Consider the following 14,932-nt stretch of genomic DNA (forward strand, 5'->3'; position numbering starts at 1 on the left):
ATCAATAATGGTTCTCTTGTGCTCCTGAATTTTTATAAAAAAGACGTTAAGAGAAAACTTGGAACAGATATATTTTTGGTGTGCAGTGGAGAACCTCTCCACATTACTTTGGATTCTTACAACCAATAAAAAGCACAAACCATTTACAGTTCACGTATGTATAACATTATCAGAAGATACCAATCTCTTTGCAATAGTTTCTACAATTTCTAGAAAACTACTTCATGTTTATCAGAAAAATCTGTATGTAGATAAAAGAAACATGACTACAAATATTTGCAGAGCAGTTAATAAGAAACAAGATTCTCCCTAAATACCACTGGACTTCTGAGTCATTCTTCTATACAGAGGTGGATCCAGAGAAAAGCACCAGCATTTACAGAGCAGCCAATGCACAGGGTACTTACAAAGCTACCTCAGGTCTCTCCTACTCATACTTCAAGTTCATCTCCATGTCCATTCTTCTGCCACTTGTACAGAAAGACTGTATTTTCCTTTTATAAATAAAGACATTTTGATTTTTGCTGAAAAATCCTGCTGTTCATTCACAACACTACAGGAAGTGCTGGCAGTGGTAAAGAGTCTCACCAAGGGTAGAGAGGGCTCAGAGTTCACTCTGAACAGATTTGCTCCAAGGGAAAATAGAACAATTCTTTTTGTTTGTAGAAATTAACCTGGTGCTGCTGACTGGCAGGCCAGTGGACACACGCATCCACGTTTATGACACAGCCTCCACTCCACATCTACAGGCATGTATCTCATCATTTAGAGATATCTCCTTATTTAACCACAGAACACCTGTCTGCCAATCCAATGCTGCTAATGCTAATTACTGCATCCTAGCCATTCATCACTTTTACACAGCAATGCACTGATTAACCTTAATTCCAGCAGCATGTACTACTAATTAAGGTATTTAAGGATGTTTACATGTTTCACATGGGAATGTGCCAAATCACTCTCTGAAGTCTTACTCGTGTTTCAGATTTGACAAACATACGCCTGAGACACCTTTGTATTGTAACAGACACTTCAATAATGCTCCAGATATATTCAATAACACAGCAGCTTTTTTCAAAATCAATTGTGACATCTACTAATGTTCCATAAATTCTGGGATCAGATTAAAGTCTTGCCAAAATTCATTACAAAGTATTAAACCTGTCCAATCTTTTATCACTACGACTAACACAATAAAATGAATGAAAATGTCAGGAAGTATAGAAAGTTATGAGAATTTTCCTCAGGAACATTGTAGAGCATAGTCTGAATCAGGTATCGTCATGCCTTTGTGAGGCTTGTATAAATTGGATCCTGTTAAACCAGAATGTACCTTTAACTTTTCACTTCAACTTTGTCTGCTATTTCTCTTTTGTAGTTTCTGACATTGTTATTCATTCTAATTTCATTTCAAGTAAGTATTGCAAACATGAGCATTACAATCAGGATTTAATATAAAAAAGATATTAAGTATTGCTATCAACTGCCTCATGGTTAACATTGCATTAGAGCTAATAATCACAACTAAGGATAGAAGTAAACTTTTTGTTTGGAAAAATAACCCAATTTTTTCATTATAAATTACAATTTAACTACTCACACAGTTAATATTTCTGAAAAGAACTAAGTTCCAGTGCTAAATGTGTAAGCCACACCTCCTATTTCGTTGAGAACCTTTGAAAATACTCTTACCACTCAGTGAGATGTCCTAACATTTTGTAACTTAGCTTGCAAATTTAACTGGATTTCTTAAGGAAAAGAGATTTCCATGATTTTGCTACATCTCTTGAATATAAATTGAGAACCAAAAAGTAGTTCTGCAAGCTGCTAATTTTCAGTTTCCATACTGAGATTTCAAAAGCAGCATCTTTAAACAGGGCCACCATTCCAGGGGCCTCAAGTTCAAGGTGGTTGGGCACAGTGAATTCTCCAGTGCCAGCTGAGCTCGAGATGCAGCAACCCAAATTAAGGAGTCTCTGCTCTGGCAGTGTTTGAACCCACTGAATGAAGGACTGCACCACAGATGCACAGAAAACCCTCTGGACATTGAGGGCCAGATTTCCAAAAACTTAGGACATTTTTTAAAAACTGCCATTTAATTTAAAAACCTGCCATTTCACTTTAGATACTGACACGGAAGATGAGTTTTTGAGAGCCTCCCCGTGAGTGCTTTTCCATAGCTTTAGAAGAAGCCATTCCACCCTCACTCCTTTACTCCTACTGCCATCTGCTGTCACAAACACATCAGTGCCACAGTCTTTGTACAGCGTTTTTCCTTTCCTCCCCTGTGTAAAAGAATGTGTTGCAACACTGCTACTCAACCTCTAAAAATAATTACATGATAATTTTTCTAGAGAAGGGCACTGGTAAATCAATGGATTGCCACCTTCACTGCCAGAGCATCAACCCCGCAGATCCGTGCATGTTTTCATCCACAGCTGCTGCTCAGCCATCCTCCCTTTTTGGCAAAACCTAATATACAGTAAGCTGAAAACAAGTATCACAGCATTTGTTACAAGGATTTTAGACCCAATGCAAAGTGGAATTTATTGGTGGAAAACTGAAAGAGATGTTGAAATTCTGGATTCTTGCTGCTCCAGTGGAAAACGATGCTGGTCTCCAAACACAACTCCAGTCAGATGTAACAAAGGCAAAGGCTTAAGTTAGTGGCACTCAGCAGAGGGTAAATTTCAGGACAGGGATTTTTGTTCCAGTGATTTCTTTACATGAAACCAACTGCTAACATGAAGTCTTTTTAAAGCTTTGGGGGGTTTTCTTCAATAAGCACACCACTTAATGCTCAGCACAAGCCCAATTCAATTTGATTACTAACACAATATCCCTCTAATGTAAAACTGAAAAGCTCTTTCATACATCACACCTCTTCTGTGAAGAAACAGAAAAAGGTCATTCTCACCCTCACAAAAAATAGGCAGGCAATCTGCAGGCTGTATGCTGCTGAACTCCTGTTATCAAGTGCAATAATTAGTAAAACACTGCCTGGCCAGTATTGTAAGGTAAAGATAGGTGAATCTTACTGCTCTCTAAACACTGCTCCACCCAAATATAACAGGACTATAAAATGTATATTTTCTGCTTGTTTTAATGCAGCTGGACAGCTGGCAGAATATTCAAACCAGGTACAGTTTCAAGCACACTTGTGAGAACTGAACACAAAGTTATCCATACATGGTAATTTACCAGTGGACTAAAAAGTAAATAACTGGCCTGCTATGTTTTGGGTTTGGTTTTTTCTGTTATGTCACCCACTTGATTGCCTAAAGACACACTTTCTAGACAATGTATCAAGTGTAGAAGACAAAGTGCAATATGCAAAGATGACATCCTTTTTTTTACCGTTTTAATAGAACTTCTTGATTTTTCTTCCCAAACATTACTGCTCAGCTCCATTGTGCAATGAACATTTGTTTCTCTTTCATAGGATCCAAACACCAGTAACCTGAAATAGAAAAGCCTATGGTAAGAACTGTAATACCATTACACACATCCCAGATACCACACAGAATTCCTTATTCTTCATCTATACACTATTGTTACCAATGTGTATACCTAAAAGTCCAGAGAGAACAGATTGCACAGGCACGGCCTTACACCAAAGGAAAGACACTGCCACCCTCTAGTGGAAGAACTCAAAACATATAAAATATAATCGAATTTTTAGCTGAGGAGTTTTGTTTGAGTTGACTTTTTCCCCTACAGTGTGTTTTTTTGTTTTTTTTTTTTTTTTTTTTGATTGGTTGGTGTTTTTTAAAATAAAAATTGGCATTTCTCCATAAAGGGCTTTTGTTTTATTTTAGGAAGAGCAACAATAGCCACCAGAGTCTTCCACATTAATCCAAAACACCACAATGTGAAGCTCTTGTTAGTTTAAAAGAGTGCTACTGTAGATTAAAGTCAGTTTACTAATGCTTCTATTTGTATTTCACTAAACTGGGATCCTCTTATCTATGATGTTTGTAACTTTTATAACAAAGAGTGGTTCTTCATGCATGATACCCTACTCCAGAAGGCTACAAAGCTTTTCAGACAGATATTAGTACAAAAAAACCAAAAAAAACCAAACAAACCCAGACGATCAACTTTAGGCTATAGACCAGCAATCAAGTTGTTCACAGCATATTTCACAGTAGCTGCAAGCAGATAAATATTTTGGAATAAAAGCTTCAAACAAACCTTACTCATTCAAAAGAGCTGTTAGATTTTAATTCCCCCCTAAACTTTCTATATACATTTGACAAGACCAGAAGCTTTCATCGCAAGTATCTTATTTGTGATTGTGATGTGTTAGACATTTCTTTAGATGATACAGACAAAAGCTGTCAGGAAAACGTGTCAATTTTCTCTGTTTATCTTGACGTTGTTAAATAATGTTTCTAGGTTAAATATTTATAATCAAAAAGTCTCATCTTTCAGATGTGCAGATTTGTAGTAAAAATTCCTTTGAAAATTAAGTAAAGTTATGAAGACAACTTACACCAATAATCAGAACTGGTAAAATTAAGACGACCCAAGGGTAAACACCTCTCTGACTGTGACAGCTCTCAAGCTTGCTTCTGCTCACTTAGATACAATCTTAGGGACTTTTTCAGGGGCACTTATGGCCCTTCTGAAATATCAGCCCAGGATCTACTTTGCTGTACTGGGTAGAAAAACAAGCACATGAGATAGCTCAGAAGAGGAACAGAACAATTTTTAGCCAGAACTGCAACATAAGCACAAGCAAAGCAACGAGCCATCCTGAGATTCCACCTTAGAGCAGGTTAACAAACACACCACAAGGCAGCCAAACTACACATTTAAATTTTAGAGAGCTCTTCATGCTGGAGTTTGGAGCTCAATTTCCAATTTCAGAAAGACAAAGGCAAAATTTTAGCTTCTGCTATACTAAGAAAATTTTTGTGTGAAGAGTATCTCCATTAATTGCAAAGAAAGGGGCTGCATCCTGTAAGACAGCTGCACATAAAGACTGACATCATTATATATGACTAATATTAAAGAGATATCTATATCCTACAGATTGAAAAGTGCCCACTTTATGGCAGAGTTTTGGAAGTGTATTCTTGCCTAATAAAGTCAGAGTTTATTACCTTTGTTACTTTTTCCAGAGTGTTTCTTGATTAAAAAGAAACAAAGCCAAAATTTAACAGAATGCTGCTTTGTTTTTCTGGTTTTCATAGAAGTTTTAAGATAATGACAGATAACAGCATTTTTGCAACAATTGAGTTCTTTGAGGATGCTGCAATTTTGAAAACTTGAGTTTTTTGTACAGGTCAGATAATGTATCTTGCCAGATATATTCCTAATTATTTCTTTACACCAAAGTTCCCATCCTTTCATTAATTTATGAGCAAATTTAATTCTTCTTTCAACAGCACGACAGCAGAAAATTGCTATGGTCAAGCCTGCAATTAGAAAAGAAGTGTGAAAACTGCAAGTATTTGGTCATGTGAAGAGTATAATTTAATTAAACAAGATATTTATAACACAGAAAAAGTTAGCTAAACATTTTACCACTATAGTTTCACCACTGATGTCCAGACTTAAATGGGAGAAGCAGCTGTTACCTGACTAGGTGGAAGAATTCTACTTCCAAATTCTGTAGAGAAGTCAAAGATCATCTACTGTACTGAGAAAATAGAAAACCTTCTGGGGCACTGAGCAAAACTGAAAACCACACAGAAATTAAAGTAATCCTTCACTCTGGAATGAGAATGAGAGGTTGAACGTTTAGGTTCTTATGGCAGATGTAAGTGCAAAAGCCCTGGATGTCAGCACACAGTGCTGCACTGGGAATTGGCCCAGCCAACCCTCACACCACTCACTGAGGGCTGATGAAAAAGGGAAATTTGATCACTGTTACTTTTGTATATAGAGTGTATGTTTCTTCTTTCACTACCAAAATTCTCTGTTTCTCTTTCTACCTCAAAAATATCTTCAGATGCAAATTAAACAAGAGTATTTACTCACTGAGGGACTCTATGGACAGCAGTTGTAGCTGTTTAGTTCAAAAAAAGAACAGGACAACTGGAAGATCTGAGGAATTACTGTGGGTCCAACAGTCAGACACCTTGGCTGAGAAGTGTCTGTTGAGATAATTTCCAAGTGTGTGGTGAAAAACTCCAAGCTGCATAAAACACTTGGATTATGTCAGACCTGACAAATCAGCAACTGCATCCTCTCCCAGCCATCTGATAAGCATCTGTGACAGCTGAAAACACTGAGAGCTCAGAATGATGTCAGACGGAGCAATCTGAGCTCTCAGTGCAAGGAAACTCAAAAGTTGATGCTGCACGGTGTTTCAGATTCAGCAAAGACAACATTTAAAAATAACTTCCCAAACCAAGAACAACTGTACACAGTGTAAGGTGGTCATTTTGGCCCTCATGGGAAAAACAAATGCATCACTGGGCTGAAACTGGAGAACTGCTTTGAAGAGAGATCAGAGTTTCCTTATTCAGTACAGACAAAGGGGAAATGCTCCTGATGGCCAAGGAATGCAGACAGTTATTTAGTATCCTTGGATCATCCACAGAAAACACCACAAATATAGGGAGACAGGTAAGCAGGAATTTTAGCACAAAAAACATAACCACTGCCACCACAGAACCCTTTAGAAGCAGCAGAATATCTTCAGGAAATCCTGACCACTGCTAAATGACATAAGTCCAGCAAATACAGCTCAAATGTTGTACAGTGCTACAGAAAGAAAAATTGCAAAGAGGAGTTGATATGGGAATACAAGCAATGAAAAGAACAGGTTAAAAAAGAGTCTTTCTGCAAAGCAGTTTAGCTCATAAAGAGTAGAACTGCACATGACTAGATCAGAGCCTTAGCACTACTTGGATAAGATCTAACACGAACCAAGAGGCCTGACAAAACCCCCCAACAAACCAAAAGCCCACACACCTTTTCTCCAGCTTTGAAGAGAATAATATTCTCTCCAATGAATGAAGGACATAGATTTTATTTCTTTCCATTATTTACTCAAGACCAAATCAGTAAATAATGTCTTATGAAAGTGATTTGGATTTATCAAAGTAAGACTGAGTGAAACGATTATTTCCCTTTGGTTACATAACACAGTAATATAATTACAACATCTATGTTGTCCTGGAAAGAGACCCATAATTTGGTGTGGCAGAAAAGCAAACCAAGCAAGTAAGAGGAGGCACAGATTAGCTAGTAACCAGGCAAAATTCAGAAAGGCAAAGGCTTGCCCCCACACAAACCCAAAGCGCCTCAAGAAAGTAACTGCAACTTTCATTTGTTCATTTTTACTTCAAGCAAAGCACATTTTGTGGTTAGAGTGCAATCACAACACCAAAGCTGCCACTTTGCAAATCAGAACTGCCCTACAACTATAATTACTACAAACTGAGGAAACACAGGCCTTGCTTAGTCGAGAATGAGCAAAAGTGCTCAAAAATATACCTTGTACATTCGATTAATGTGACCTTCAGTCGACCTTCTGTCAATAGAAAATCCTGTATACAGAGGTCTCGATCTTCATATTCATCAGCTGGCAACACTTGACATGGAAAAAATGGCTTGAACCTGAAAAATATAGAAGAAACTTCTCTTAATTCACATTACACAACATGAACACACAAAAATATCAAAAAGGTAAAAGGACAACAGTGAATGCTTAACACTCTTTAAAAAGAGAAATGCTGCCATTGCTATGCAGTCGTTGGTCAAAAGGAATGAGTAGGAGCTCCTAAAGCTTTTTGAATGCAGCAGACTGGACAATACAAACAAAAATTGCTTCACAGGAATAGATTGAATGACATTTACTAGCACAGATAATTTTTAGGAAGTGGGAAGCTGGTAAAAATCACATGGTATTTTTACGATTGCAAACATGATTTAACACAAGAGTCCTACTGCAGTAAATAGCTTACCAGGTCTTTAAGATAATCTGCATAAACATCACAGCATAGAAAGATGAAAATGTGCTATGACCCCAAAGCTTAAACTTTTTATGACAGTACTGTTGGTGCACCCTAATGAACAGTTCACTTTAGTTACACAGATTGATTCTTCTCTCACTTTGTAAAAAACTTCAAGTGGCTCTTCTTAGCCAGTCTTCTTGAATAAAAATAAAGATACAGGTATTCTAAACATTTACCCTTCAGCTTTATTTCCCTCACTGCAGCGTGTGATTCACAGGAAAAGCAGTTCATGTTCCAGATAACTGTGCAAAACACCAGCTATCTCGCCACATAATTCTCTCTCTTTGATTAGAAAATGCTGAGTTATAAATACCAATTTGGTTTCTAAGTGATAGTGCTCTGGTGTCGGACACAGCCCTGATCTGAGGGAGGGAAGGAGGGGGAGAGGCTGCACAGCTGCAGCCCCATCACATGGCTGACACACACAGCAAGGGCCACAACCCTGCACAAAGAATGATATCACAGCATCTGTGCTAAAGTTTTTGAAAAAAAAAAAAAAAGGTCTTAGAGGGTATTCCTTCTGTCTTTATTTATTGCTGTCATTTCCCAGCACTGCCTTGTGCCTTGGTTTCCATCCTTGTCACTGGTGCAGCCTCCCAGCAAGTATTTGTGTGGAGACTCACAAATAGCAGGAAAGGAGCAGCAGAGCCTGCAGGATGGCTCTGCCATTTCATGAGAAAGAACTCTTTCATAAGCACTGTTTGCTCAACCATCAGAGGCATCTGCTTGTCACATTCAGAGATCACAATATGTTCAGGAAACAGTCACATGGAGCTGAACTGAAGAGTTTCAGAAACTCAAATAAATAATTAAGCATCCTTTAACTGTCAGCACACACTTTGGGAGGGAGCTCCATGCTCTGATTCCAGACACTTCGGTTCTGTACGAGCAACAGCCTCATACAGAGCCATGAGAAAGTAATTTCTTTTGTTCTCTTTGTGAATAAACACAACTCAACACTCCAGCTATTTTCCTGAAATCCAATTCAACTCCTAACTTTAATTTGGTTCCAAGTTTCTCCCTCATTAACTCCTTCATAAAGAAAACCATTTTGAAATATGTCACATAAAAATAGTCAGTTTTAAATCCTTCTTTTTTTTTTTTTTTTAAGTCTTGTGCATGAAAAATATGAGGCTATTAAATCACTCTGGCCATGGTTTAGGTTTATGAGTGTACCACAAACAACTAACTCAAAATATGCCTTGTTCAAGTACTGACTGATCTGGTACTTTACTCATAATCTTCCTTTATAGTTCTTGAATTTCTAAAGTAATAGCAAACATCATAATGGTAGGTTTAAAAAACACCAAGATGACCCCACTGTTTTGATTCTGCAAAACTTCATCCCAGTTCAGGGCCTGATCACCTCCCAAGCCAAACTCACCCCACGTTTCTCACTTTAAGCACAAGCAAGGGTACCCTGGCTCCTGTTAGGAATGATTTTATCCCCTCAAAATACTGACTGAGCTAAGATTTTATTAGGCAGAAAATGATGAGTTAGGGAAGCACACTGGAAAATAATAATAAGTTTTGAGTGAATAGGTACTTGTAAGTTTGAAGATTTTTAAGCACTAATAAACTGTTCAGTTAGTACTAGCAACTGCCAATACTCCTTCTCCCAAATCTATTATAGTTTTCCATGGGAGCAAACTAACTATCAACAACCATTCTGAGCTTCAGTGACTTACTGAAACAAGACTTCTGGCAAAAAAAAAAAGGTAAAGGAAGAGGATTCAGTAGGCTACCATCTCTCCCAATTTCTGCAAATTCCATGTTTAAAAGTGTTGGTATTTCACAGGTCTTTCACTTATGTATGCACACATCCTGCAGGACATTTACAAGAACACAAACTTGGACAAACCCATTTTATATCCTAAAATTAAGAACAGAAAAGCAAAATAACTGACTGAAACATTCCAGCAAGGATGCAGACATATCCACCTACACATTCAAACTAAAAACATCATCCTCTAGTGACTTCAGAACAAAGTGTTAGTACAACACATACTGCAAGCCTTTGCTGCAGCACAGAATAATGAAATAATGCCCAGAAAAAGCTATTTTCCTTCCTAGATTAAGACAATGTTTATTGTAATTTTGATTTCTATTTTCAAAATCCTTTAAAAAAAAACTTTATACAAGAATGAATTAAAGACTAATTAATTTTAAAATACCAATACAGTTATATACATTAATATATAAAACACTAAGCAGTGCATGAGGGACTTGCTGCAGCACCACTTAAATTTTCTACAAATATGGGATTAAAAGGCAGTCTCAACATCATGTTTCATTTTCAACAAGCACTTATGTTCACATTCTTATCACAACTAATTTGCAAAACCATTAGCAAAAAAGGAACACATCACCTATTTTCATTGGCACTAGCAACATAAAAAGAGCTGAATATCTCACATTAAATGCATTTTTAATGTTTTAGTGCTGCTTTGGAGCCTTCCAAATTTATATCATAGCACTTATCTATTTAATTTACAGAGAGTTTGTGCTTTTTCCAAAATTAAACATTGGACAAATTACTACTTCCTGCAGAGTTCAATTACATACTAGGGAATTGAACTGTTGTCAGAATATTTAAGTGCAAGACAACACGATTTATTTGGAAAGACTTTCCCACTGGGAGTTGGTGAACTAAGACTCAAATGGGAACTGCTGGTAACAGGGTGGGACCATTCCCTCGTGTTGTAAAACCACACACAGGAAATCCATGCTCCCAACAGGTCGGGCATCACAGGCTCTCCCACCTTTTTCCCCATGGTAGGAGAAGCCTGTGAACTTCCCCACCTTTTAAAAGCAGGGCACACCTTCTTACAGAGCCATCATCCCTCTCCTCCTGTTTGGCAGGACTGCAGCAGGCCAGCAATGGATGCTCCCTCTGCAGAAAGTCTTTAAAAGTGCTTTATATGAAATGCTTAGTGTCTTTTCAACTTGTTTTTAAACTACCAGAGTCCCTCCACAAACTCATCTTACTTCTCCAAAGGTCTGAAATTCAGACAGCACACTCTTAAGAAAAAGCTAGCTAAAACTTAGCATTAATATGAAGAGGAATATCCATCAATCATGTGACATTTAAGCAAATGAAAAAAACCCAACCCTACAGAAACGATATTAAAAAGAAGCTGTAGCACAGTGAGTGTTTCTTGACAAATATTGCAAGATACAAACAGCAAAAATTCCTCCTTCACGTGAGGAATTAGTCAGATGATTATACTGAAAGTAATTAAGATAAAGTTACTGAATTAATATATAGGATTAAAGGTAGATACTAAAATAGCACAATACTAAGCTCTTCCATACACAAAGCACAGCAAAAATGTTTCCAGCCGCTGCAGGCAGTGTCTCCTTGACGTGAAGGACTTCCACACTCCCTTCATGCCAGACTTCAGAGTCACTTCAGTGGCTCATTCCCTCTCACCACCACCTTCCTCAAAGTCTAGATCAAAAGTGTATCCAGAAAAACCCCAAGCACATTAAGCTTCTTCCCTTCCCTGTGAGTGCTTTCAGCCCCAGAAAGGGGAGAATTCTCCCTTCCAGCTGGCGGTTCTGGGAGGCAGAACTCATCTGCTTGGAACAAGTCTGGATCTGGTGATTTAATTTTGAAGATGTCTGACCTACATTGCCTTTAATTTAAATTCACTATTCTGTGATGATTGTTTTGTGGTCCTTTAGCCAACTTTTAACAGAGAAGAGGACAGAAGTCTTTTATACCTTAGTTTAATTAACATAATCCCCAAATTAACTGCTCGCACAGTACCTACTGAACAATATTTTTAGTTGTATGAGAAAATCTATTGAGAACTAAAAAAAATTGATTTATCTGGTATGATAACCATATGCTTCTGTGTCTGCTCATTGCTTCAGTTAAGAATATCCAGAATCACAGTAAAAAAACCAACAATTGTTCAGAGCTAAACAGAGCCAGAAACAAAATTCAAAAGCTGTCAGTATTCCATCTCCTGCTTGGAGAAGTAGAAAGTCTTATGGTTTCATTTCTAAGGGCAGAAAGAAGTGGGATTTTATAGAGCTTATGGTAAAAAGTGTGAATATTTTTCTAAAATAAGATATTGGAAAAGTTTTAAATTATTCTCTGGTTTTATAAAGGAAGTTTGGTATCTAAAACAGCGTTTAAAATTACTGAATATCTGTTTAAGACCACATTAAACACTTGAATGATGTGAATCTCAGCACTACTCTATTGACATAAAGATAAAACATTTTCAGGTTTGGGAATTTTGAAGTTACATTAACTGAACATTAGAATTTTAATAAAGAGCAAAAAAGATTTTAAACCCTAGAAGAATCAATCATCCAAAAATGCAAGCATCTTCAGCATGAAGCAATTTTGAATGCATTGCAAGTCTCAATTTTCATCTAGAATATTAAGCAAAATTCTATCACAATCTTAAGAGAGACTGTGTTTAGAAGATTTCAATTTTGCAAGTGCTACTATATGTGGAGATTATTTTATCTAAAATACTGTTGAAAGAATAACTGCTGGATTTATTTCCAGTTTGAGGATTAATCAAAAGGTTCAACTAACTACACAACAGAATTGAGATATTTTTAGATTGTGTTTTTCACCAGAGTCACAGAAACACAAGTCAGGCTCTTGTAAAGCATGTAAATTTCAAAGAAGGATTGAGAACAGATATTTTAAGATGTAAATAAGTCCTCTATTGTTACACTACATTTAAGGTGAAGTTTTACTTCTACAAAAATTCTAAAATATTACAATCCACTCCTAAAAAGACATCGTCACCTTAATAAGATCCTAAAAGTGCTTATCAGCTAACATTTACACTTGTCAGGTATTATAATGTAAACAGCTTATATCATTCTCCACACTGAAGATATAAAATGAGGTTTATCCTTATTTTGAACAAAAAATAGTAGCAGTACTGATTTCTCTATAGATTTTGTTATAGATTTACAAAAGCAATTCTCCAGCTTCCACTAATTTCTCAAGGATAATGCTGTTGAACTGTATCAGTATTTACACGCAGGGACTTCAACAATTCAAATTACAGTAGATTTCTATAACGAATAAGACTAATTTCAGCTTTACTCACAGCTATGAAAATCTGACTTACAAGCAGCCTGAAAAAACCATTGCAATAAGATGGTGTTTATTTCTAGGAAGCTTTATGGTAAACTGCAAATCAGATCTAGTAATCCACCCACTCACTGTCTTACAGGATATTCTGCCACCCACATGTAGGAGGCTCATACACACAAGGTCTCAATATATGAACAGTCCCTTTTTTTTAAACCAAGACCTCAAAAGAAAAAAAAAAAAGGCAAGAATTTAACTAGCCTTTTTTTCTTCAAAGAAGTTTCACACATTTCCAGTTTCTTAAAATAGTCTTCTTTCTTCTCAGTAATTCTGAGGGTATACCTTGAATTATACATTTGAGACAAGACACTTCTCAAACTTCAATTTGTTCTTGACTTCCACAAGAACAAATAAAAGAATAAATGCAAACAGTCTAGTAGCTTCTTTAAAAAAGATCATTGATTTTTTTCTTGCTTATATGACAGAAATTGCAAATACAACATGGACAGTTGTAATGATGTGGTTTTACTGCCTGCATTGGAATAGCCACAGGTAAAAAATCTAAGCAAAATTTCTCTCTAATCATCACAAACCAGATCAACTTGACCATGTGCATATTCTTTTGTATTTCAGGAACACTTCCCAAATTCTAAATTACAAAAATACTGAAACAGCTTTGTGAACTCCATGTAGTCAATGTCTGTTTGATGCCTAAGTTATCAGGTTCTGTTGATTCAAATTAAGGGAAGAAAATCCCTGTAATTCTGACAGGATGAAGACAAAATTTCCCTGTCTAACCAAAAAGCCTGAACTGTTGTGGCTTTGCTCCAAATGAGACAGAAAATACAGAATGTGCTTATGTTCACATAGAGCTGAAAGAGAAGTAGGTGTGGTTTAGCAACCAGCTTTTAGGCATTCAAGGAAAACAGCAGCAGGAAAAAAATAACAACGAATAAAAAGCACACACACAAAAAGCAAATAAAACCCAAGGCACCCCAAGACTCTACCTCCAGCCAGCTGGATTAGAGGTTGGTCCCAGTGACTGAGGCAAACATTTGCTTTTGCTCACTTCAGCAGAATGCTCTCCCATAAGGAAGTCTCGAGTGTCTACAAACATCACCTGTCTGCAATCCTGGTTAGAGCAAAAAGCTGAGAATGTTCTATGAGAAGTCTTAGCTCTGAACATGACTCACTTTGAGCTGAAGAGTTTTAATCTCTGCTCTAAACCCCAGCCTATATCCATGTGAAATAAAGTGACATCTCTTAGGCTGCTTAGACAGAAAACAACTGTCTCACTGCTGAAAACAGTCCCTGACAGCTTAAACCAAAAGTGAAAAAACATTTGTATCTGCTGTGAATTCTAGGCAAGAGAGCTTCCCAAGGTTTATCCTCACTCCTCCAGTTAGCTTTAAAAACACTCAAACTGCAGAAGCTTCACCTCAATCTACCTTTATCAAGTCACTTCTGACAAAACATTTAAGGGAGATACAGGCTAGAATTAAGGAGGAAGTTTTTCACAGAAAGAGTGGTCAAATACTGGAATCATCTGCCCAGGGAGGTGGTGGAGTCACCATCCCTGGATTTGTTTAAAAAAAGACTGGATGTGGCACTTGGTGCCATGATCTAGTTGAGGCCTTGGAACATGGGTTGGACTCAATCTTAAAGGTCTCTTCCAACCTAGAAATTCTGTGATTCTGTGAAAACAGAAGATGCTCCAGTTCACCGTCTGGAAGCCCAGGCTTAGCAGCAGCATTTTCAAAGCTGAGATGACTGACAGCTCACCCTGAAGCTGGTCTGCACACAGCTCAAGGACTGCAGTGGTGGGGAGGGCACAAATGGCCCCGGGGACACACCATGGCCATGCGCGTGCCAGCTGTCCCCCAAGCAA

The 14,932-nt window shown here is 37.3% G+C and overlaps 1 protein-coding gene across 1 annotated transcript in view; it reads right to left on the reverse strand.

Moving 5' to 3' along the window:
- PDZD8 (PDZ domain containing 8) overlaps positions 1-14,932 on the reverse strand; it is a 53,097-nt gene that overhangs the window by 27,904 nt on the left and 10,261 nt on the right. The window contains exons 2-3 of the mRNA XM_038140431.1: positions 7,453-7,575; positions 3,358-3,460 (exon numbers count right to left, since the gene is read on the reverse strand). Coding sequence (XP_037996359.1) covers positions 3,358-3,460; positions 7,453-7,575 — 226 coding nt within the window. The remainder of the gene's footprint in view (positions 1-3,357; positions 3,461-7,452; positions 7,576-14,932) is intronic.

The sequence above is a fragment of the Motacilla alba genome, chromosome 6 (genome assembly GCF_015832195.1).
Source record: "Motacilla alba alba isolate MOTALB_02 chromosome 6, Motacilla_alba_V1.0_pri, whole genome shotgun sequence".
NCBI classification, from domain to species: Eukaryota; Metazoa; Chordata; class Aves; order Passeriformes; family Motacillidae; genus Motacilla; species Motacilla alba.